Below are 26585 nucleotides of genomic sequence, written 5' to 3'. Positions count from 1 at the left end.
TCGATAATCCCCTTCTTTTCTCTCAAGATTTTTTTTTTTTTTTTGGACGGGCTTTGCGTTCAAACCCATCGCAAACGAACACAATAACAATAAAATTTTCCCCAAAGAAGAAAAAAAAAAAAGAAATAAAGACCGGCCTTCGACCGCTCTCCCATTGGTTCAATAATTTTCTTTCTTTTTTTTCTTCGTGTCAAAAAAAAAAAAAAACAACAAACAAACAAAAAAGCAAAAAAATATATATATATATATATATACATACATATACATATACACGCACACTAATTTTTCCTCCCCCCCCGCCGAAAATAATCCACCGAATTCCGAAACTCCGGTCGGTGGATACTCTTTGGTCCATAAAGAGTTTAAAAATTTTGAAGATAATTGACCTGAGAGTATGTGTATAATCGATTCGCGAGTCAACGGCACGGTCCATTACGATCCGAAGAAATCATCGAAACATCCGTGTGTATATATATATATTTTTTTTTTTTTTTCCCCCTTTATAGATTTCCTTCCCTCCCCATCATCGTTTCTTATTATATTTTTTTTAATTTTACCATTTTTACTTTTACCTACTCCTCTAAAATCATTGCTGCCTGCCTAACTAAATAATTATAATTCTCTCTATCTTCCTAAAAGTACGCGGAAATTGTCGCGTCCGGAGGGGAATAATGCGATCTCGCACGCGATCGATTTCCCCCGATTATATCTTCCTTACAGCTAAAAATTTTTCATTTTATTTCTTTGCAACGCTAGATATCCTCTTGAACAACGAACGAACAACACTGGTCAATCGTGGGCAATTTGTCGTGGGGACACGAGGAAAGATCGTAAACGGGGTCACGTGTCCCCTTCTCTCTCTCTCTCTCTATCTATCCTCTTTTTCCTTCCATTTTTTTTCTTCCTTCTCCTTTTTCTTTTTCCTCCGTCTGTTCCATCTCCTTGGAAACAGTCCCACGCATTTAAAAATAACAACGAAGGTCTCCGTTTTACGATTATTAATTAATCAATTAATTAATAGTAGCAGTAATAATAATAATATTTATAATTATAATTATATATTATATAGCCTCTAGTCGTCTAAATGTCTATGCCCAACTAGTGAAAAAATTTGTATATAAATCGTTTTCGCTTCCTCTCCGAATTCATCATTGTTCCGTTCATGATACAATAACAACTCGATCTATGAACGAAGATCCGACTAGAGAGGATTCGACAAAGTGTAAAGTGCAAAATATAGTAAGCTACAATCGTATTTTAGTGCTGTCTCTCACGACTAAGCCTATATACCATCACTGTAGCCGTATCCCTTTTGAACAGTATAATCGATAATCGACTCGACTGTATATTGGCGCGTGTATATACGCTGTAATAATAATAGTCTTCGAGGAGAAAAAAAAAAAAATTAAAATGAAAATGAACTATATATCAATTTTCTTTCTTTCTTTCTTTCTTTCTTCTTCTTCTTCTTCTTCTTTTCTTTTTCTTCTTCTTCTTTTTTTATTTCCTCCTCTTCCCCCTCCTCCTTTTTTTCTTTTTAGCATGATCTCTCTGAACGATTGAATTCATTGAAAACGATGTATCAGATAGACTGCGTAAAAAACTCGGTAACAAGTAGGACAAGGATATATTTTTAACAACGATTATTTCTATGACCCTGGACACGAACACATCCTTGCCCTACGTTATTTAGAATTTAAATATTTACAAAAAAGAGAATCTACTAGATCGTAACACGATTTTCATTGATTATCAATTCACGTAACAAATTTATAATATAATCGTTCCAATAAACGTATACTTTTGCTTCCCTCGGAACAATAATTACATTAGAATAGATTTAAACATCCACGATTCGTTCCTATAGTTGAAACAAGAAATAAACGAACGTATTGTTACTCATTATTGCGGGTAACGATAAAATATTCATGCTTTCTCTAATATAATATATATAATATACAGAATATATAGAATATATAGCAGTAAAACTGTGGTCCAGTTGTACTGGCTAAGCACAAATTATTCTTATATCTTATTTTTCCTTGTTTCTTTCTTCCTTTCCTTCCTTCCTTCCTTCCTTCCCTTTTTTTGTTTTTTTTTTTTTTTTTGTTTTGTTTTGTTCAATAGAGTACGGTACAGTACGATATGGCGTTAAGTTACTACTAAAGTGCCTTCAGTCTATCCAATGTCAGTACTATCTTGTATTTGGTGTCGTTAAAACCGTCCCTCTGCAGTCTTTCAAGAATTGCATGTCCCGTTCCATTAATTTCCCCATTTAACTATTTCCATCTCTTTCCATTGGCCTAACCGCGGACTTATCTCCACCTTGGCTCCCTCTATTACGCTACTATATAACTTCGAATCAGGCTCGACAGCTCGACAACACACGGCTCAACGGCTCAACAACATGGCGAACGGTCATCGTACATATATATTGCATTTACTCAGTCTACGTGGTTCCCTTATTTATATTGTGTGTGCATGTACCGCCGTTTTTTTTTCTTTTTCTTTTTTTTTCTTTTTTTTATATATATATATATATATACTTCGTAATAAACGTTATATGTATGCATATTTTCTCCGATGCTACATGCGACACGTTTGATTCTCTCCGTAATATAATAGTCACACAATAGTAAATATATTTTCTTTGTTGATTTGGACTCACGTTCCTTCTGCGATTGCTTTGCTTATTACTTTTTTCTTTTTTTTCTTCCTTCCTTTCTTCGTCTTTCTTCTTTGATCGACCCCGTCGTCGCAGAACTACTAGTTGAGACGACTAAACGAGTACACCGGTTCAATCATACATATATATATATATATATATACATATATACATATATATATATACACATATATATATATTTATATATATATATATATAAACTCTTTGTACGCGCAATATTCTTTCTTTCTTTCTTTCTTACTTTTTTTTTCTTTTTCTTTTTTTTCTTTTTCTTTTCATTTGTATAACATCCGCGACTCCCTTAAAGGGAAGGAACGCGGTAAAGCTCGTTTCGTTTGTAACTTAATGCCCGTTGCGTGTTACGCGCACGAAAAAAAAATGTATTCTTCTTCTTCGGAGAAAGGGAGCTTTCGGTTCACGAAACAGGATGAGAGTACACACAGACCCAGCCGGTTTCGTCCGAAAGAGCCACAATTTTCGAACGAATCGAGAGAAAACTAGCAGTATTACATATTGATATATACATATATATATATATATCATTTTATATATATATATATATAGGGAATAGGAGGTACTCTGTATTCGATTTGCAATTTGATTTCACTAGCTGCTACATTTAATATCATGTATATTCCTCGATTTAAAAAATTCATTTTATTTCCTGTTGCTGATCCACTCGAAATGGAGAAAATTGTTTTGAGCTGCAACAGACGCAATACATGGTCCACGATTAATATACTTCTCCATTCGGTCATGGAACAACGATATATATATATATATATTTATATATATATTATTTATACGTATAATTATTTTTTCGGATTCAACTTTTTTCGTTATGCCCTGTATTTCTCGCTTATCGAACGTTCGTCAAGTGTATAAAAATGAAGAAATGTACAACTATCTTAACAATGATTCATCATATCCATCAACGGGATAATCCTTTTCCCTCGTCTCGTCTCTACGATAATTTTATCCCCAAAATCTTTACGTCTCATCAACGCGATTACTACTCGTTCTCTTTTCGTTCGTTCGAAACGTTGCAACTTTTCTTCTCGTACTTTTTCTTTTCTTTAAATTTATTTACAGCCATGGGTTCGTCCGGTATACGCGACTCGCATCTTCCTTGAGCTTTTCTCAGCGCTCGGCGGTACTCTCCGCTCTGCCACTTGCTCGCGCAACGTTCCCCGGCTCTCGCCACGACGGAGAAATCGATCAACGATTCATGCTCGACGCTTTATCGACGATTGCACGCGACAACGATGCGAGCAACGGCTCCAGGAGCGGTAGGAGAAGCGTCGTCGGTAAATTGCATTATATTATTTCTCGAGAGGCAGAAAGCGAAGGGAAAGAGCCAGGGAACGTAGGCTGAGAAGGGTTGCGGTGTTGCTGCGCGCGGGAAGAGCGGTCTACCGTTGCTGGCCCATGCTACCGCTGCCACTGCTGCTAAGACTCATGTGCGGCTTAAGGCTGTGTATGATTTTAACGTGGGCGACCATGTTATCTTTCCGCGTGAATTCCTTAAAACAAACCGGACACGGATAGTACTTGACGTTAGGCTTGTGTGAGGTGACGTAGTGCCGGCAGAAATTGCTGATGTGTGTGTAGGTACGATGGCATACGGTGCACCGGTACACGTCGCCCTCTTTCACGCAGAAGTCCCGTACAGAGCCTTCCGTTCTCTCGTTCTCCACCTTGAACGATCCCTCGAAGTCGCTCTGGCTGATCTCCGACTCGCCGGCGACCAGATTAAATATGGCACTGCTCAAATTCTCTTTCGACACCTTTTGCTCCGACTCGGAGTCGGAGTATTGTTGCGAGTCCTCCATCGACGCGGTGGCAGCCGACGACGACGACTGCGTCTTCCCTTGAAGCGACGAAGCGCTGTACTCCTTGCGAAAGCAACGCTCGAAGTTGATGCGAATGTGAGTCGGTGACTGGGAGCCACCGCCACTCGACGTCTCCTCCGAGTCTGAAACGAACAAATCTCTCTCCCTTAAACAGCTCTCCACGCCTTCCATTTATCGTATGTGCAACACTTATCTTAACTATGTTAATTATAATACATATATATACATATACATATACATATATACATATATATATATATTCAAACTTAAGTATGCATCAGGCAAAATTATTATATATAGTAATGTATATATAATCGTGTATTAAATAATGTACTGATATACTATATTATAATAATACGTATTTCTATATTTGTGGGGGGAAGCAAGAGGAAGGGTAGAGCCAGCAAAAAAGAGTCACCGTGTTCGAACCGGCTGTCCGTCAACTCTGTCCCATGTTAAGTGTTTTATGCCGCACCCGCTTTTCCGTGTGCGTCCCCGCCCCTCTGTGTTCGTCGTCATTCCCTCTTCAGATTCTTTCTTTCGCTCTCACGCACGCTTTCGCTACTTTGCTCGCTGCTTGATCGCGGCTTTGCCTCGATCCCGTACGGCTGGCTGCGAAGAGGACCGTTACGGTCTCGTTTCGCCGTACCACGAACAGCATTTCAGCGACTCAACGATGCCTCTCTCTTTCTTTCTTCCTTCCTTTCTTCCTTTCTTCCAAATGGATATGCACCGTACACGCGCTCAAACGTTCGCAACACGCGCCCACGCTCTCTCTCTCTCTCTCTCTCGCTCGCAGTCTCGCACCATTTAACTCGTCCTTTTTTTCTCTCCATCTCGTTCACCTGGACTCGCTCTCGTGTCTATTCGGCTACCATCCAAAGGTATGCTAATGTACAGATACACGTGTATACGCAGGCACACATACAGGCACACGACCATTCAAGCAAGAGAGGAACGGTTAGACGAGTAATTGAACAATTTGTTCGCATATTGAAGAAGAAGAAAAAAAAAAAAAAAAAAGTAAGAAACCACCCCCTCCCCTTTATATATTTATATATATAAAATATATCTTTAATCGTCCGTGCGTCCCGTCAGTCTGAACCGTAAATATAACCGCAATTATATTATCCATTCTCTATGGGTATCGACGATCCATCGAGATCGAGGACGCTCGAGAAGAAGCAAAACGATTTTTCTCTTCTTCGATGTAATTATTAATTATACGTTATACTTTGTTATTATAATCCGCTTTCGGCTTCGCTTTATTTATATATATATACACATCAGATTCTTTTACATCCGATATTTTTTTTTTTTTTCCTCTTATATTTATATATTTATATTATATATATATATAGATTCTGTGGTATTTTTCGGAACGGTTTCGTTTTATATATATACATATATATATATATATTTTATTTTACTTTTTTTTTTTTTTTTTTTTTTTAAAACTTTTATGTTCGATATATACGTTATGTCACGTATATATATATATATATTTTTTTTTATATATATATTTTTCGAGCGGCTGGCCTCCCCTAGTTCCCTCGCTTCCCCCGCGCAAAGGTAATCTCTCAGAGATCGAATGGTGACTCAGATAATCTCAACTCACCTGCGCAAAGAGAACAAAGCAACACGTTTCACGGTCACTACCGAACGATCATCATGTTCGACATCTTCGAAGCACTTTGTCACGCGCGCGCGTGCGTGCGTACGTTAATAAAATTATTGTCTTTTTCTTTTTTCTTTCTCATTTCTTTCTCTCTCTCTCTCTCTCTTTTCTCTCTTTCTCTCTCTCTCTCTCGATACCATTTCTTCTTTTTTCTCTCATTGATCTCTCTCTCTCTCGCTTTCTCTCTTTCACTCTATCGATCTTTCTCTGTGCAGTTTCTCTCTCTCTCTCTCTCTTTCTCTCTATCTTTCGCTCTATCTTCGCTTATAATTCGTATCTCTCTCTTTCTCTCTCTCACTCTCTCTTTCTCTCTCTTTCTTCCCGTTCTATCGTATCGTATTCCATCCATGGTTCTCTCCATTTTCTCCACTTTTCTTTTCCACTTTCCTTTCTCCTTTCTCAATTTTCTCCTTTCCCCCTCGGTTTCTCGGTTCTCCCTCGGATTTCCCTCGTCTTTTATTCTCCGCGTGTGCGTGTGTGTGTGTGTGTTCTTTCTTTTTTCTTACTTCTTTTTTTTTTCTTTTTTTTCTTTTGCATCTCCTCCTCCTCCTCCTCCTTCGTCGTGACAAAAATCAAGCAGGCAACGAGAAGAACGCAAGAGAAGGCGGAAGCGATAACCTGCCGACGTTCGTTGTCCGTTTTTTTTTTTTTTTTTTTTAAAAAAATTACGCACGCTTCGTTTTCTCTCTCCTTCTTTCTCCCATCTCTAAGCTCGCAAATCGGGCGAAATTGTTACATCCATTTCACCGCGGTCTGTCACTCCGGCGTAAAACGCATGGTAAATTGTTTGCGTTTTCATCCAAATTTCCTTACAAACGTGAATGAACGAACGTGAAAAAAAAAAAAAGTAAACCAGCGTTTTAAATAAAAATCAAGAAAAAAAAGTAAGCACCGCTAAAAGCTGGCTCCACCCCCTCCTTTTACCAAGTGGCCAATGGCAGCGAAGCGTTTCTCATTCGTGCGGGGATATATTATTATTGTTATTATTGTTGTTGTTGTTAAAATACATATACATATACGAGAACACGCACATATTTATACTTTTATATACATATATATATATACACACACATATATATATATATATATATATTGGTACATATACGACTTCGTGTATATACGCATATACGTAACATGTATAAAGTAGGATCGAAAGGGGTAAGTGAAAGTAAATAGACGGTAAATAGAAATATAAATATATATATATATATATATACAAATATATATTTATATACATATATATATTTATGTAAGTTTAGAGAGACGAGTGTGGAGAACGAGCGTATAATAAGAAGAAGGAACGAGGCGCTGCGCATTGGCCGAGCGTAAATTACAAATGGGTATGTATATTTTATATGTATATATATAAATACATATATCCCTTAACGACAATCGGTGGGTGGTAGGTTAGATTTTTTGGAGGCTACAGCATTCAAAAGGGAAAATATATATATATCTTGTGTGTTTGTTTTTTTTTTGCACTTTTTTTTTTTTTTTTTTTAATATTTTTCCCGCTCGAACGTCTCGTCGTTTCAGAGGAGCATATACACGAACGCCTGTATGGGCTCAACGAGACGACGGCTTCCTTTCTCTCTCGTACACTCTGTTTCTTTTTTTTTTTTTTGTAAATATATGTATATACGTGTATGCATATATATACATATTTTCTGACATATTTTTTTTTTTTTTTTTTGTTTTCTATTTCGAGTTGTCACAGGTCAACACGCGTGACTCAAGTAGAGGTCTCGTTTTCTAAAGCCCGTGAAACACGGTGCGCATCGTGTCTCGGATACGTGTTTCGCCTACACGGCTTGAACAACAGCGCCGAAAAAATTCGTTTCAGATTGCACGAAAAAAAGGAAACGGTTACACTATTATTCTTATTAGTACTTTTTTTTTCTTTTTTTTTTGGTACTTCTAACAGGCCGACTTTTTTTTTTTTTTTAGAAACCCGTGATACGTATGAGCTTCTTGGGAGCCTATTCACCTGCTCCCAAACACAAATAGCACATATGTTTTTTTTTTTTTTTTTTTTTTTCAATACTCTCTGCGAAATTTGTTGACCTTAATTTCATGTAAGGATGCTAACTCGGGCGATATCCTCGAGTTAACATCTTAACGAATAACGAATTCGTCAACAAATTCATCGGCTCGAGTTTCGACATTTTTTTTTTTTCTTTTTTCTTTTTTCTGTTTCAGTGTACTTGAGTGTCTACGATCGGAAATAACCTCCCCGGAAATATTGCTGCGATACTGCGCTCGCAATTAATTCGCAGTCGCGCAACGACGAGCAAGGTGTAAAATTAACGGTTGAAAATTCTGAAAAATTAAATTCATTAGCACATTCGTAAAGCAGTATTTTTGTAGTATCTTTTTTTTTTTTTTTATTTTTCTTTTATTCATTTTCAATATATATATTGTTCTCGGATCTGCAAAGAAACGAGCGATAGGTAAACATGCGGTGATATATGATGTTAAAGAATTAAAAAGATACACAATGTCGCGTTAAAAGGAAGGCGTTTAAACGGGGGAAAAGATCGACGACGAACGTTAACTCTGATGAAAAATTGTTCGCACATTTCGAATAATCGAATAATCGTATGGAAAACACGTTCCTCTATCTGGATTATAAAAAAAAAAAATATCACATCGCTCGATCAACGATACTCTTATCGATAGTTGCTCCGAATATCTAAACGCACAACGATAAAAAATAGTAAACGTTTCAAAAAATCGATATATATGATATACACGAATTATTATTATTATCATTCAAAATTCAAGCAAAATTGGAGGAAGAATCTCAATCGCGAATATCATTAAAACTCCCCTCTCTTTCTTTCTTTGTTTCTCGAGAATCACGAAGTAGAAAGATAAAAAGCACGACTCGATTGTTCTTAGGAAAGAAACTGCGGCGCGTTAATCGTGTAAGCCGATAATGATATTCCTTACCTTGCTTGAAACCTTCGCTCCCTTGTCTACTGTGCGGCCGCGCGAACGTCTCGTCGGAGGCTACTCAACAATACAGAAGAAGAAAGATTCGATCAGAGGTGGTGGCGAGAGAGATTGGTAAGGGCTAGGAGCGAGAGAGGTCGCGCAAAGTACCGTCCTCCCCCGGAACGAGAGGACGGCGGGCTCGCCGGTGAAAAGAAGTCTCGGGACGCGGGACTCGTTTCCATCGGCGAGGTGCGTGGAGCGGAAGAAGAGAAGAGGGTTTCTACCTTGGGCAGAGGTGCTGGGCGTCGGCTCGGGCTCCCGTTTCACGCGCGGCGTCAGCGACTCGGGCGTGTCGGTGCCATTTTCCGTTGGCTCGTCCTTTCGCGCGGAGGGCAAGGAGGAGGAGGCGGGGAGGTTGGCGGCGGCCGACGAGTTGGCGGCGTTGCTGGCGGCCGCGCTGCCCGCTGAACTCCTGCCGGCGTTGCCGGCTCCCTCCGCCTGAAAGTCGATACTCATCTTCATTTCCATCATCTCGGGCGAGCCCTGCACGAGGTCCGCCCCCGAGTGCAGCTCCTGGGCCGAGAGCTCGCTTATCGGCGTGTCGGAGGAGCCGCTCAGCTTCCTCGGCCTCCCCCTCTTCCTCTTGGGCGCGGACAGGGCCGAGCCGAGCAGCGGGTGGCTCGACATGTGGTGCATCCTCTTCTGGGACACGTGGTGGTGGGGCCCGATTTGGTTGATTCTGTGCAGGTTCGGCGGCGGCGGGGGCACCGCGTTCTGATTGCCGAGCAACGAGGAGGTAATACTGGGCAAGTCGCACTTGTCCTCGTTCACCTCGGTCAGGCCCTTTATCCTCAGCGACTCCGCCACTCTCAGGAAGGCGGTCAGCCTGTCCTGGTCCACGCTCACCTCCCCCCGGTACATGAAGTCCAGCAGGCTCCGCATGTCCACGTAGGGGACGTCTTTCAGGATGACTATCGGATGCTTGTCGGGGTGGCCGACGAAAAGGGCCTGGAAAAAGGAGGGCGGGAAGGGTTGACTCGCTCTGAGGATCCTGCCGCTACCGTTTCTCGGAGGGGTCGTCGCCACGGTTACCTGAAAGTAGGGGCTGCACGCCGACAGCACCATCTTGTGTGCCCTGAGCAGCTGGCCCTCGACGGCCAGCGTGACGTCGACGAACGACTCGTCATGGAGCAGTTGGTCGAAAACGGAGAGTAGATTACTTTGATGATTGTTCCAACGCAGACAAAACCTCTGCGACGCCATCGCTTCGCTTCTCAGATCCGCCAAGTTACCGTTAATGTCCGCTAACATCAGATCTAGTGTTGATCTTTTTATCGGTATTCCCGGTGCCGCCTCGTCGTCGCCTCTTCTCGCCTTCCCCGACGAAGCCGCTTGCTGCTCTTCTTGCTCGTGCTCCTGCTCGTGCTCGTGCTCGTGCTCTTTTCCTCATCGGCCACAATTTATCATATCCTTCCTTCTCGTGATCTGCGCGAACAACAACAAGAGAAAATTAGGAAAAATAAACCAGCTCCCGTGTATACATATATGTAATCGATTTGCTTCGATTTATCGAGAATCGGATGTCGGCGAATTTTCCTTCTCTCTTGCGCGCTGTATATCGCAGAAAAGATTTTTCTCCAAGGCAATATGTATAGCAATTTTAAAAATTCGTTTAAGCGGTACACGTTTTTCTAGAAAAAATGATTCACGTTAAATACGTGAATCACTGTACAAATTACTAATCCGTCCGAACGCGCGCGGGAACGACAGAACTCCGATGTCCCGAGAGAATTCTTGCATGGAAAATTTCTTAAAAACTCCTCCAAACGTATACACAAACATATATACATATGTACACTCTATCGTACATAGGATAACGCTTGAATACATAATCGTCCATATAAGCTCGCGAGACGATACGCAAGAAGCATGAACGTGGGTGTACGACCCTGGAGGACGTAGGCCGGGCGAATAGGCGACTCGCTTGCTTCGTGCCTTTTATGTAATTCTCCCCTCACCCCTTCGCCGGGCCAATCACGGTCACGTACGCAACGTTTGTTTCGACGAGACCGCAAAGATGCGACAGAAACGGCTCTCCTCGGTCGGCTCGAGGGGCGGCTGGTTCGATGCGCGCGATCGGAAACCGACCGTTGGTAACACGGTTGAAAACGGGTACCGAATCGAGACTCGCCCACGATCCAGAGAAACGGGCCGACCGATCGAACAAATATCGCTTATCGGGACCGTATTACGTTATTTCTACGAGCTTCGATATTGGGATCGATATTGGCAAGAAAAGAGGAGAGGGGGGGAAAAAAAAGAGAACGCAGACGGAATAAAATCGTTCCTGCGCTTTTTTTTTCTATCCCTGTTGAAAATTCCCTACGACGAAAATATGAGATGAAAATATCGAGAGATCGTGGAGGATCGCGTTATTTAAAAATTCTTGGATGGAGGCGAAATTCGGGAAAAGGCGGAGAGAGGAAAAGAGAGAGGATCCTGCCTCCGCCTCCTCCGGTTCTCGCAACTATACAACGCGGAGAAGAGGTCGACGGGTCGGCCGAGAATCAATAGTATTTTCTACGCATTCGGATCGATACCGGGTTCCGTTGCTTTCGCGCGCAAATCTCGATATGCGAGTGTACACGTGCGCGCGTGCACGTTCCTACACACGCGCCGCGCCATGTAGGTACAGCGCGCGCGCGCGTGCACACGGTGTACGTGTGCTCGTTGCATATTCTCGTATATTCGGTATAAATACGCGGGATACCGATGCACAACCTTGCACGACCTTGTTAATACCTTGAATGAATGGTTTTCACGGTGAATGGCACGTCATCATGGTGCAGCATGGTCGCACAGCGATGCGATGCACGGAGAACGATCGCGATCGAAGATTTGTGAAACGTCGTGCCGCGCGAGTTTCGATACGCAGTCGCCTCCCTTCGTCTTTCGACATCGACTCGACTCAACCTCGACTTCCCGATAAATGGATTACGTAACGAAATCGTGCAAACTCCCGGCCGTTTTATTAAACCGGCCGTAGAAAAGTGCAAGTCGCGGCGCGATCGACGCAGCCATGAAAATCACGATGGTATTTATCGATCTCCCCGCGTCCTTCCACCCTTTTCCCGCACACACCTTCTCCTGTTTCGTCGTTAAAAACCGAAAACAGGGGGGGAAAGAGTCGGTTTCGTGTAACGATTGCGTCATACGCGGTAAACGCGGGAGGGGGGGAGGAAAGGAAAAAAGGAAAAAAAGGGGGAAAAGGAAAAAAACGAGGAGAGACCGCGGTAAAAGGACGTTGTAATCACCGAACGTCTATTCCAAAACAAATTTTGACCCGTAATGACGAGGATGGTTTCAACCGCGTTAGAGATAGAGTTTACACGGAAAGAGAAATCGAGAAATTTGTCGAGAAGTTGTACGAAGTAATGCTCTGTCGTGTTTACTCTGTCGAAGAATTATCTAACGTGATTACGTCAAAAATTATTATTGAATCAGCTGTAGTAAGTTAATTCTTCCGTAGATATTATTAATAATCTGTTTGGTAATAACTCGAGGAATATTTTCGATCGATAGTTTCGATCGAGACGAAATATATATATAGATATCGCCGCGGAACACGAAAGATTAGCAAACTTCTAGCTATTCAATGAACCGTGCATGAAAGTCGATCGAAGAAGGAAACGAGACGAGAGGGGATTGAACGCAAATGAAGACCGTGACAGTGTACACAATTGCGTTCCTCGAAAGGTGCACATACAACCAGCATCGAACCACCTCTCTTAGTTATATTTGTTTAGTCGCGCAGACACACGGATCGGATCGTGTTCGACCAGTTTTCGAGCGAACACGAAAAAACCTGACGCTTCTATACACAACAGGCTCGTCGCGTTAACGAAACGAAATATAAAAGTGGTCTCTTTCTTTCTAAATTGGCAATCGAAACGTCATCGTCGATTCTCGAAAACGCTATTCAGGTTATCAACAACGGCCGGCTGTGGAAAATACGCTCTCGTGTCTCTATTTAAGCTTTAGCGATGAACACTCTTCGCGGTATAATTAAGCCGTTAATTACTTCCTATCCTCCCGTATCATTCTTCTCATTAAAGGCGGTATCATGATGTTCTAACGTGTGGAAGAGCGGTCCCTAACGTCGATTAACGAACGTGTGTTTCGCTCTAATAACGGGAAATCGAGAAATTCGTTGAATAGGAAGCACGAAAGCGAATCGTTGGGGATCCAACGATCACCAACGTACACCATTCGTTCGATCACGCGTGCGATCGTGCTACACGCGGACGATAAAACTCGATTAAACGATATTTACGACTTCTCTCTATCGAATCGAGTTGCACGACAAAGAGACTCTACGACGCGAATATAGTTTTGTCTCTCTATACCATTGAAACATTTTCATTCGATAGATAACACGTTCGACGACGACGACGACGATTACAAATCGACCAAATGTTGCACAATAATAAATTACCAGCGAAGAGCGGAGGAAAGATGGAAAGAGCGCACTCTGTCACCGCGATACGAACTTCGTTCCGTTATATTCCCTTAACCATCACGGTCACCACCATCATTATCGACATCGTCACCGCTTCGAATTCTTATTTCGTCCGACGTCATCGTCGTAACCGACCCTATTGTTCCTAGGTTACACGCCTATGTATATTCATCGTACATAACTACAAACCCGTACATAACTATGCGGACAAAAACACTTGCGTACTTGTATCGCGTCGCTACACGGTTGGTACACACGAATACGCACACGTTTACCCACCGAGTACGTCCTAGGAAACGAGACGTTGATTTCGTCTCCTTCCAACGTTTCGGTTGACCCCGAAAACGAACGAGTCTCCGCGATGAATAGGGAAGAGTATCCTCGGAACGACCGTCGCAACGGTGGAAACAATCCGTCTGTGTATATTTCGTTACGAATAGAGAGAGAGAGAGAGAGAGAGAGAGAGAGAGGACAAGAAGGATTCGAGAGCTCGTTGCGGGCACGGAACACTTCACGGCACGCGTGCCTCGTCGTAATTTGTGTTGTAAACAGTACAAGATGTGGGCCATCCATCGATGACACCGCGAGATGTTGCGTTGTACACACGTTGCCGATCTACGCGCGCGTGCGCAACCTAGCACGCGCACCAACACTAGCGTAACCGGTAGCGACTAATCGAATCTACGCGCGCGTATGTGTAAATACGAAACACGTACACTCGTGCACGCACTGCCTGTTGCTCACGCACGTGCGTGGCTGCAGCGTGTTCGTATGCGTGTCACGCATACGGCTGCGCTACATTCTCGCGTTTGTGACGCGCACACGTCCTTAAAGCGAGGATACATGTATGCGTTCGTACGTGAGTGTACGCGACTCGCTCCTCTCATGGCCACGCATTGCGTAATCAGCACCAGCGGCAGAGTCACGCCGAGGTACAAAACGAACGACAAAGCGCGGCAAATACCGCTGCGTTTCGAGAGCCTGAAATCCTCGCTCGTCCTCCCTGTCTCGCTCGGTTTCTCGGACTGTCTCTCTCTCTTCCCTATATACCATTCTCACTCACGCGCGCTCTCTCTCTCTCTCTCTCTCTCTTCCCTTCTTTCTCTCTCCACCCTGCCCCCGTCGCTCTTTCTCCGTTTGTTCCTCTGCTTATGTGCCCTCCCCTTGTTGGCCGGCCTGTGCCTCCTACCTTTTACTGTTTCGACGCTTCCGCGTATAGAGGATACGGGTATACGTACTCGCACGTTGCATGCACGTCTAAGCCAGAGTTAGTAGTTGTGTTCTTTACTAGGCATTCTGGGATCCATTAATAGCGTTTAAAGACGATAGTTTTTATCCTAGGATTATTCTTGCCGCGAATCAACCGAGAGATACGTATCGATAGAGAAGAACATTCCGCTGAGTCATCGCTCAAGGATGTACGTGTCAGTCGACAAAATCGTTTCTTCGCAAAGAATCTACGGGCTGGTCACGCCGTGCAACGTCGTCACGCTGGCGAATATTTTTCCGTTTTTCTCGGCCGCACGCGAAATCAAGCACGACCGTAATAATGCCCCTACCCCCCCTACCCTCCTCCCTCCCTCTCCCCTCTCTTTCTCCATCACTTCGAACCGATTCCCGAGGGCCGTCCTCGCCAATGCTAGATATTTCTGCCAAGTTCCAATCGTGAACGTGATTTTACATTTGGAATTTTGTCATATTCTCGAGCGTGATAACAGTGACTCTGAGAAAGAAACGGGGCATGAAGAAATATATGGAAAATATATATATATATAGGGAAGGGGGAGGGAAGATGGAGAGGAAAAAGGGAGCAAATAGGAACATCCGGAGGCGTTTAGTCGGTCTAGAATAAGGGTTGCTTCATCGATCGACCGAATTTTAACGGTGGATCGAGGTCGAAGCCGGCCGAGTGTGCAACCGAGAGACGAAATGGCTAGATAAACGGATAAAAGGAATGGAGTCGAGGTGCAAAAAGGGTTCAGAGTTCCGTTTGACGGAGGGAAGTGCGATTCGGAATTCGAACGAGGAAGAAAAGAAGGAGAAAAGAAATCGGCGGAACGTTAGTTGGCAACATCCCTTCGGGCGTCGATAGGATGGAGAGGGGGAAGGAAGGAAGGAAGGAAGAAAGAGAGAAAGAAAAATAGAGTGAGCGACTAGGTTGGGCTTACAATAATCAATATCTGTAGCGACGAAATAAACGCTCGAAGCGAATCGAGAGTCCCGGCGCGGCTGTTCGACCGACAGAGAGGGAAGCTAGAGAGAGCGATTTAGGGTAACCTTTCTGACGAGCGAAATTTTCCTCAAGCGGTGGTGTGATATAATTCGGGAGTGTATCGAATCGAGTGAGGCAAGCCGTGCACACACTCGGATATCTGTCCCTTGTCGCACCTCCTCTTACTGGGGGAGTGCCAGGATGTGCTTGGAACGATGAACGCGCTCACAGTTCACACATTCCCGAGCACACATAGTTGTGTGCTCGCGCGCGCGCGCGTGTGCATGAGGCACGCGTACACGCGTGATAGTTTGTCGGCATCGAGGCACAGGTACAGCTCATTCCGTTAGGTTGTAGTGGAAGCACCAGGTACGAAGTTAACGGAGAATTTTGCGGCAAAGGGGAAGAGGGATTGGCTACCGAAGAACGTGTCCCACATTTTAGAGCCTTCGTGGAGAAATACTCGCAAACATTTCTGATTCGTTCGTTCAATCGCCCAGCGAGCTGACACCGCATACACCTCGTTTTCGGGTTTGTTTCACTTCGAGGGAATGGAAAGTCACTAGTTTTATTGCATATTCGGAGAGATTTGCCTTGCACGTAGCGAAAATAATTAATGGTTTTATATGCATACATATAGACTATATAAATGCAATGTACAATGCGTGAAATATGCATAAATAAATTCAAAATTGTTCAATGTGCAATGCGATTTTATTTACACGATAGAGAAAAAGTAAAAAGAAATATTATCAGCTTGATTCGAAATGTTGCACGAACGAGTTCGATATAAAATTTAAAATTGTTGATAATCGTAGAAGAGATTGTCTCCGTGTAGAAATTACGAAATGGACAATATTGAAATTAACGATTGTTAAACGTTTTTTCAACGAGTCGAAAAACATCGTCAACCCTAAAAGAATATCGTACGCTCCATCGTCACAGGATTCCGAGACGTTGAATCTCATCTCTGAAGAGCTTGCTCTTTTGCCCCTCTCAGACATGTGACCACCACAGGCACGGATCGAACGTACACAGACAAGTCTGAGCCACTCTCACGCACTCACGCATGCACTCACAGACTGGTCGGCCATCTTTCTTTCTGTTAGCCTGCACCCTACCCCTCCTACCCGCCATCGCGCCCTCCTACACCTCCTCAACCTCGTACCTACCCCTCTCTGACGCTCCTCGCCCTCACGACCACCACCCTTCCGCCGACAACGACGACGGCCGACCTCGCTGCGCGCATTGGCGTCCACCCTACATTTTTTCACAGTCGAACGTTCTCGATTCTCAAAACTTTCCTAAACATCGTCCTTCGCACGCTTAAAAATCTTTGCGAATAAAAAGTAAGAAAATATCACGATACGAAGCTAAATAACGAGACACTTGACGATGGAAAAAAAATTGAAGGAAAAAAAAATTACGACCGATAATAGAGAATGACGAAGATACTTAGAAAAACCACGACGAATCAAACGTTGACGCAAACGCTATGATATTAACTATGATTTCTTTGGTTTATCCGTTTTTAACTTCCCTCTAATGAATATTGTATGCTAATGAAACGCGTGTTTCTTTTTTTCATCCTTTTTTTTATTTATTTATTTATTTTTTTTTGGAATATATATATATTCGACCCTGTAGTGCACTGTATAGCTTTTCAGCGATTTCCTACGCAACGTTCCGTTCCCATAGAGCGATTAAATCTATGCACCGTTGCCGACCCTTCGTTAAACACGATCGCCCCTCGATGCGCATTGCTGCGGCGATCACCCCTCTGTTTTCACTAAATTCTTTTTTCCCCAGTTCCGATAAAAAATTCACTCCATTTCGGATAATATTTCGCGGTATAAAGAAGTGTGACCTTCTCTGGTTTTAGCGATAACAATTACCATTTTTAAATATATCAATGCCACGAATATCATTGTATCGTAACGATGCTATTAATAAATTGTAATTAATATTATAGCAATTATAGTTGCAAATCATTATAACTAATAACTTCAATTACTATTGATTTACAATTCATTGAATTTTACTTTTTTTTTTTTTTTTTTTCCATTTTAATAAGACTATTTAAATGTAGATAACATTGGTTAATGCGCAAGCATAGTTATCGATGGAAACTGAATTATCGTGAGAAAGAAGAAAATCGTTTGATTAGATCGATAGTGGCAGTGTTAAAGGATTGACTAATAATTCGCTGGTAACTCGTTATTCAGTTGCGACCTCAGTTTTTCAAGTAAGCAGTCACAAGAAACGTGGCAACCTCGGTTGACGTACAGTGTCGTGCAAACGTATTACGTACCACCACGATACTAGACACAGGTGTAACTAGGGCGCGAAGCTGAACACCCATTTCGCGATATAGTTGCATGGTGTTATGAAAACAGGTGTAGGTATATTCGATTCCTACTCTCCAACGTCCAGTTTAGACACGGACAGGCCTGTTGTTGACACACCATCCCCGGTGAATCATTCCAAGGATAAAAAAGATTCAAACAAAAGAATGAGGAGAAAATAAATCCATCCAAACATTACCCTCGGAATCTGTTATTGCAGAGCATCGTCGAGTAATCGACCCCTTATAAATAACGTGTCATATAACGAGGAACAATGGTATATGCAAAGGGTGAAGTATTATTCATCACTATTTGAGTAAATCGTGTAGCAAAAATGATGTCATCAGGTTAAAATGATAAACACATAGAACTGAACTCTTTGTACCTATTTTTTTTTTAAATGTTTACTACCATTTGTCTCTCTTTGTCGATTAGACGAAGAACAGAATAAAAACAGCTCGTTTAAAATACATTATCCTAATGTCCCTGAAAAATAACGTCGCCATTGTTCTCCAGAAAGATTTAGGATCCTTGAGCAATTAACGAAACTACGAATGTGTCACACTATTATCTGCATGAAAATCAAAACTGCAACGAGTTGGCAAAAGTGCAAACTACTGTCAGAGTCCGACATTCTTGTAATGGATATATCCTGACGACCACGCAGTCGTAATCCACACACGTAATAAAAGGAACAACGGTTGGGGAGTACAGGGAGAGGCAGCACGTTGCACAGTCATCACCGTTACACGAATGCGCATGCGCACACAGATCGTATATAATTTTTAACCATAAAATAGAAATTGGCAACTTCTACTATTTCAATGAAAGAAATCTTTAAAATTATCGATAATTTTAAAAATATAAAATATAACGTGAACACATACTTTTCTAGAAGATTTTATTTCGACGTATTCTAACCAATCATAAATAGAAATTAACAAGTTGTATCACGCCTTAAAAATTTTTTGCTCGATTAAAATTAAGTGCGAAAATCCAATCTTTTTTTTTTTCTAATTAAATATTAGAAGATAATTTTCAAATTATTAAAAAATTTCTCACTTAAACTCTTTCTTATGAATAAATATATATTGACTTAACCTTTCAATGTATATAATGAATTGTAATAGTAGAAATCTATATTATCGACTAACATCTAGCTACGCGGGAAGTTTGAATAAAAGAAGGCCAAATTATATCACTTTCATCTATTCATCACAAGTTAACAAATGATACTTGTCACACTAATAAATTACCAAATTATTAACATCACAAAAGATCGTTCCTATATATATATATATGCAGCTATTTACTAGAACCCTTTCTATATCGTGCATACGACCACCATTACCACTATAATCGATGCTTCAACCCTTCGCGGGTACCATGATAAAATCGTCACGCTACTTTAATCAGGAACCCGCAGGAAGTTCTGTGTAAGTTCTCATCGAAACACGTGGGTATGAATATGTCGAGCTTCAGTGCACAAACGGACACTTGTCGCTTATGTGCAGGTTATATTATTTCTTTTGAAATGTTTCCGTGATTCACAATGTAATTTTTCCGTACAACGTTACGATAATAAATATTTTTGAAAAAATTTATTAATTTCGTTAATTCTTTGAAATAAATTGATTATCACTTTCTAAATAACATATGATCAATGTACAATATAATTTTTCATCTAGATAAATATATCGTTTTTAAAGAACACACGAACAGTATAAATAGATATATGTTGTGAAGTGATATAACTTTGCGATAATTTTTGAGAAAAGAAAAAGTTTTTTTAACAAATTATATAAAAAGAAAACTTCATGGTTAACGTAACACATGTATCAACAGATAAGAAACTATTCAAAATGGAGAAATATACAGCAGTAAATACACCACGTGTCCAACCACGTGGTTGTTAGATTATTTCACTTGGCGGGAGGTAGATGGATGAACGTATTTTTTTCAAACTTTTTCATGTGTATCTAAAGATCGTTATAAGCTATTAAAAGATTTTTTTACAAGAATTTAGATTATTAATTTATTACAAGAAAATTCATATTATAAGAAAGATTTATGAATTCTATATATATATTAGAAAAAAATCTATAAAAAAATTATACAACATAATTTTATAAGCTAGGTACAATCTTTGTTCAAGTATGTCTATATCTCAAAGATAACAACGAATCCCTGTTCGAGATAACTTGGTTCGTCGACTAACGGTAAATGTGCACTTTGAATTCTTACACGATATACAAGGAATTCAAAGATTTTAATAAAAATATCTGCGAAATTAAAAATTATTGAAAAATAAAATTATTTTTAGAAGATATAAAAGAGTTCAAATCACATATAAACAGTTAAAAAAAATATTAAATCACCTATAAATTTAAAAATACGAAAATATATTCTACTTTTAAAAACAGATCTCGTTACGTATTTTTATGATTTTTCGTACAACTCTCCACAAAAGCGATAAAAATACATGGAAACAAATTGTAAAATTAAAAGTGGAACGATATGCACGTTATAAATGTATCACAATTATATACAACGCACCTGTAATACCCTGAAATATGTGTATGTCACCATCTACTCCACTTTCATCCACAAACTTACTCAATCACAAGACCTTCTTTTATCGATTACAAACATTTTGCACAACCAAGCACCGTTTTCTTATTCCTTTCTATTTTTTTATCCACCCCGATGTAGCACAAGTTACATAATTTTCCACTACAATATAGAAACGAAGAGATTAATTAACGAGCGCGTGGTGACACTGCCGACCGAAAGGCACGTTCTGACACGTGCTTCAACTTGAGGCTGTGGCACTGATCCGATCTCGCGCGTTTACAGAGACAAGTAAGGTATGTGTATACAACTCACCTGTTATGGTACGAGGTAAAGATCGTAATGTAAGTCGAAGGCTATATTAGCCAAATAAGAAAATACAATATAGACAGGGGAAAATCACGAAGAGGAAATGAACACGATCGACAGTAACAATGACGCTCCCTCACGAGGGAAGCAACTGCAGAGGCATACTGGGGAACAAGCGGCTCAATGAACACAACAAGGGGGAGGATGGTCGGCGGATGGACGAACGAACGAACGAACGACTCGACTCGAGTCGAGTCAGCCTCGACACCCCGGGGCGTATCGGCGCCTATGGGCAGCGCCATACCCGACCGCGACACACGTTCAAGAGAGAAAAAGATAGAGAGGGGGAAAAGAGCGAGAGAGACGAAATACACGAGGAAGACAGAGTGATTCCAAGAGACGAGGGAAGGAGGAGGGAGGGAAGATTTACGCAACCCTCTCTCGCCGAGCGAAAATCCACGTCGAGAGGCACGCTGTCGTCGATGTGTCGATAAGCCACGTAGTATCCTCCTCCTTATGCGTGCTTCATTTTTTTTTTCCATGTTTTTCCAAGAAACTGTGAAACTAACCTCTCTCTTTTTACCCCGAGAACATTTCCTTTTTCTGTTACTCTTATTGTGTTAACCCTTTCTACATATACATATATATATATACACACACATGTACACACATACATACACGCGCACACATACAAACACAATATCGCACTATGGCGTGCGAACACACACGCACAAAGAACGCACACATACACAATTATGAGCGTATAAACATACGAAGCACTGGCAAATATTCTTGATTCGAATTTACACCACACACAGCAGCAACTAGTACGACGATGATGACAACGAGGACAACGACGACGATGACGACGATGACGACGACGACGACGACGACGACGACGACGACGACGACAACGGCGACGACGACGACGACGACGACAATAACAATGACGACGATCACACGACACGAATAATGAAACTAAAGAAACGAGGGAAGAATAGAGCAAGAGAGCGAAAGGTGAAAGATAGGTGCACAAATAAAGAGGGAGAAAGCGTTGAGAAAGTATGAGAGAGAAAGAGGCGTCCTCTTCTCCGCACTAGTAATATTGATTCGTAGGGTAAGCACGATGGCAACGACCCTACCTGGTTTGACGAAACGAGCTCGAAGCGCACGGTACATTTTTCAGCTTATCGACACCGCCCGGTTTTTCCCGATGACACCCGAGTTCCGGAACAGCTCGATTCTATTTAATACACGGTACGTCGGAAAATTGACACTATTGGCACCACGTCGACTTACCTTGGCATCCTGGGATGCAGTTGATTCGACGACGGGGTGAGAGCCTCTCCACCGAGGACGTGCGACTTGGCCCGTGCAGCGCTAGGACGCCATGTCATCAAGTCGAGGCGCGGACTCGGGGCAAATCGCGCATATACACACCGATAGAGAGAGAGGCGCACGAACACCACGTAGCTGACCAACCCGGTGCCTGCCGTGCTGGGAATTCCTGCTGCGCCACCGAACGGCCGTCACGGAACCTCGCCTACGCCCGCCTAGCGCCACGACCGTGCTTTCCGTTCGTGGTACCCTTCACCGCTTTGCAACGCTCGCGACACCCGCCCGTTTGCGCGCCCTCGTTCAACCGAACCACCGAAGTCGAGCCGCGCACAACCTCCCGCAATCCTACCACCGCCACCTACCCAATAGTCCCCACTACACCCTTCACCCTCTCTTTATATCCCCCCCACCTTCTCACCCTCCTCGTCACGCACTCCTTCCTTCCCTCACTCCCCAACACCCTCTACTCCCTCGCGCCATCCTGCGCGTTTCGTCCTTCTCGTTTCTCCCTCTCTCGCGCTCACACTTTTGTAGTTTCTCTTTCTCTCTATCTGTTTTCCTCTCTTATCGCTCTCGCTCTTTCTCTCTCTCTCGCTCCGATTCTCCCACTCTTTCCTTAACCCGCAAGGAACGAATCGCCTGACTTCTTTCTCTTTCCTCCTAACAGTCATCCACTCTTTTTATCTCCTTCGAAACCTACACAAACGCATTCCCCCGATTCGTCTTCCTCTTTCTTGCTCCTCACCCTCGATCACCCTCCAAAAAGGGCACTTATTTTCGCCCCTTTGTTCTCACGGTTGTGACCAACTTCTCCTTCTCTCTACCTTTCCTTAAACCTGCCACCTCCCCTTGCTTATACGCCCTCGTTCCTCGGGTTTCTTTCTCGAACACACCCTCTCCCTCTCTACCTCCTAGCTACTTCTTACATCGCGTTACTGCGCACTCGTTCTGGCAAAGTCACCACGAGCTCGTGCAACTACTCGCAAACTTGTTACCCATTGACGACGTCATGTGCGGTTCCAGCGGTTGCGACAGTCGCTTATCGCTTCTCATATTATTTTGATAAAGGAAAATGCGGGTTAAAGGGGCACCGAGTTTCTGTTCAAGTTTTTAAAATAGAGCCATATGGATTACGTTACCGACTCGTGACGCGATATACGTATATCGTGTATATATATATATGTATATATATATACATATATATAAATCCTTTCTGCAATTTACTTTTATTATTAGTTTTTTTCTTTATTCGTTATCCAACCGATTTCTACGTATTCGAAAGAAAGAGAAGAGAAAAAGGAACGAAGAATGATACGGAGCTATTGCGATCCGCATTCGTTAATAAATTCGTTAATAAAAGATATCGATACACCCCCTACAATTAAAGAACGGAGATACATAATCAAGGATTGAGTTTCGTTTTAGAGAAACGAATCGAGTAGAGAAATATGTCGGTGAAATCGGGGAGGGGGGGGGGGTTGAACGTATCAAGAGGACGAAAAGAAATTGACGAACGTGTTAAAATATCCGTGGAGGAGTCGCGTTGCGAGTTACACACGCAACCGCGATTTGCGTCTGCGCACTTTTTTCTGTACCGACTCGCCAAGCAGCGGCGTAAGATAGAGCGAGACAACCGCTTCTCCGCCACGAGGCTGTTTCTCAACTTGCGAGCTGCAAATGTACGAGTACCAACCACATTTGCGTATCCTGGTAGTTGTTTGTCGCTGGTTCAGCTTCCGCTTCGTTCCTCGAGGCTTGTCGTGCGAATCCGTGGACAAGAATCCGTGCGTCGTCACGTTGCCATGGAAATAAACGCACCTTCGTCCGATTTCCTCGTTGAATCAACGTGTGTTGGTTGGTTGCGTGTCGTCACCGGAATCGTTGCGCTACGCTGACGGCACCTTGACACGTTTACCCCGACACGCGTATACTACACCATTGCAACAACGTCGGACGAACGACTTCATTATCGGTAACTCTTATTAGCGCTCACTATCTTTATCGATACGATACGATCGAAAAGATTCGAGTCACTGATCGCTTTCCCGCGCTTTTACCTTTAAACTCCCTTTAAACGTAATAAGCGAGACGCGCCAAGTCGAGTGAACGAAAATAAATTCGGCTGGTACTTGGTCGAAACGAGAAATATATATAAGCGTGCACACGAGGTAATCCAACGCACGAGGGTTGGTTAGAAGCGATGCGCGGGGCGCTGCCGCGGAAGGATCCTCACGGATCTTTTCGGTCGACTGATAAAAAGGCTTGGAAGCTGCCTTGTCGCGATGGACGAGGCGTATACGGACAAAAAAAGTCGCTGGAAGGGGAAGCTCCGGAGAGTCTGAGAGTCGGGCAGGGGAGAACGGAGCACGCGGGAACGGAGGGATCGTCTGTCGGTGGCGGAGCTGGGGTGGGGGCGGTAGGCACGGCGGGGACGGTACCAGCGGCGACGGGGTAAAGAGGTAGAGACATACACGTAGACAACGTGGGTCGGGGTAAAGGGGAGCTATCGCCGCCGTCACCGCCGCCACCACCGCCACTGCCATCGCCGCCACCGCCACCGTTTTCGTCGTTGTCGTCGTTGTCGTCGTCGACGACGCCGCCACGATGATTCGACTCTGCTCGCTACCGCCGTGGACGCCGCTATACGATCGTTCGATTTCTCTGCTAGTTGCCGCCACCGTTACCGCCGCCACTCTCACCACCATCCTAGTAGCTACGCCACCGTAGCTGCCGCTGCCGCTATTGCTTCTTCTTCTTCTTCTTCTTCTTCTTCGTCTCTCTGCCGTTCCTCTAGCGTCCTTGGTTTCGTTCTAGCAAGACTAGCGCGCTAGTTTCACTACGTCGACGCGTAGAGTTTCGAGAAATTCTGTTGGCTCTCCTACTCGCTCGCGCGCCCACGGCCAGGGCTGTATCGCTCGGGGCTGCATATTAGTCCATTCTAATCTCACGGCCTCCATCGTATCCGCTCCTCGTTCGTCGCACTCCTCCACGAGGTGGAGGACGCGTATATATCGAAAATAAATTTCTCCTTTAAGATCTACGATCGATTTCGTTTATCTCTCGGGACAACGTATCTTACGTATCGCGCAACTTGCTTTTTCTCTACCGCCGCGACCGATATATCTTATCTTATCATCGGAATCACGGTTTTTCCTTAATTTATAATACGCAGGAGCGTATCTACGGAGCGGATATTGCCTTTTTCGTCGTAAAACGAGCGGCGATCTCTCGCTATCGCTCCTTTCTTTTTTTATCGTTCACAAAAATCTTCGACCCAACAGCACCGCGTCCGTGGTGTAATTTACGGATAAACAGGGTGTCGGGCGTGTGCGAAGGCTCTCGATCTTCGACAGCCTTGAACCGTCAGAGACTCGGGCTAAGATAGCCGGCGACGATTCGCCGCTGGTGAAACGTTGCGTCGTCGTTGCTCGATCCGCGGCTAGAATACGGGCTAGGCAGTGGTATCTAGGGAACTTAGAAATCCAGTGGAAACTAAGACGAGTAGAAGGGAGTACTATCGGAGGAGGTGGCAGCAGCGGCAGCAATGGCGTCCAGTGCCGCGAGGAGTAGGCAGAGAGAAGACGGCTGCCTTCATATACACAGGGAAAAGAGGACGGGGGAGAAGAGGGTGGAGGGAGGAGGAGGAGGGGGGGAGGGCGCGAGGAGAGACAGAGTCGAGGAGTACTACACGTGTCGCTGCAGCGGGGTGTTGACCCCAAATAGCTTTTTTAACGTGACGTAACCACGAAAGGGTTGAGAAACGGCTAGCAACGTCGTTCGACGGACAAACCGACTTCTTAGCTCGGAGCCAAGCCCTTGCCTCGCCTTTAAGCCTCGTGCCCGCTCCCCGTTAGATGTATACGGCACAACGATCCTTTCATACTCGAAAACCCACTTGCGCGCTTCTCTCCGCCTTCCACCACTATCGCCACAATGTTATAATTAAGATCAGGGATGTGCTCTCGATTTCTTCTCTCGATCCGCTCTCTCGGCCACATTTTCAATTCCGCGGTATATAGTATGGACACAGGCACGGTTCCACGTGCGCTAAATTCCTAATTCCTAATTCCTAATTAACGAATATCGCGAGTAACAACAGCGTTCGAATAATTGAGGGAACGGAAGGAGATTAATTAT

The 26585-nt window shown here is 43.2% G+C and overlaps 1 protein-coding gene and 1 long non-coding RNA gene across 19 annotated transcripts in view; one reads left to right on the top strand and one right to left on the bottom strand.

The window, feature by feature from the left end:
• The window catches only part of LOC133665834 (uncharacterized), an 8633-nt gene extending 7216 nt beyond the window's left edge, over positions 1 to 1417 (top strand). Inside the window, exon 2 of the long non-coding RNA XR_009829230.1 lies at positions 1 to 1417. This exon is cut by the window's left edge and continues 6938 nt beyond it. This is a non-coding gene — a long non-coding RNA (uncharacterized LOC133665834).
• LOC107994550 (protein tramtrack, beta isoform) overlaps positions 1 to 25120 on the bottom strand; it is a 48779-nt gene extending 23659 nt beyond the window's left edge. For 2 of the 18 annotated variants that reach the window (XM_062073058.1, XM_062073056.1), the window contains exons 1-4: positions 22410 to 25120; positions 10247 to 10639; positions 9439 to 10162; positions 9170 to 9229 (exon numbers count right to left, since the gene is read on the bottom strand). In XM_062073058.1, the coding sequence (XP_061929042.1) occupies positions 9170 to 9229; positions 9439 to 10162; positions 10247 to 10465 (1003 nt within the window). In that variant the 5' untranslated portion in view covers positions 10466 to 10639; positions 22410 to 25120. The other 16 variants (XM_062073066.1, XM_062073061.1, XM_062073053.1 and 13 more) reach the window with 16 other exon arrangements.
• Positions 25121 to 26585: the final 1465 nt, after the last annotated feature.

Source organism: Apis cerana, linkage group LG3 (assembly GCF_029169275.1).
Source record: "Apis cerana isolate GH-2021 linkage group LG3, AcerK_1.0, whole genome shotgun sequence".
NCBI classification, from domain to species: domain Eukaryota; kingdom Metazoa; phylum Arthropoda; class Insecta; order Hymenoptera; family Apidae; genus Apis; species Apis cerana.
The sequence above is the reverse complement of the archived record's forward strand: the minus strand, read 5'-3'. Positions and strand labels throughout refer to the sequence as shown.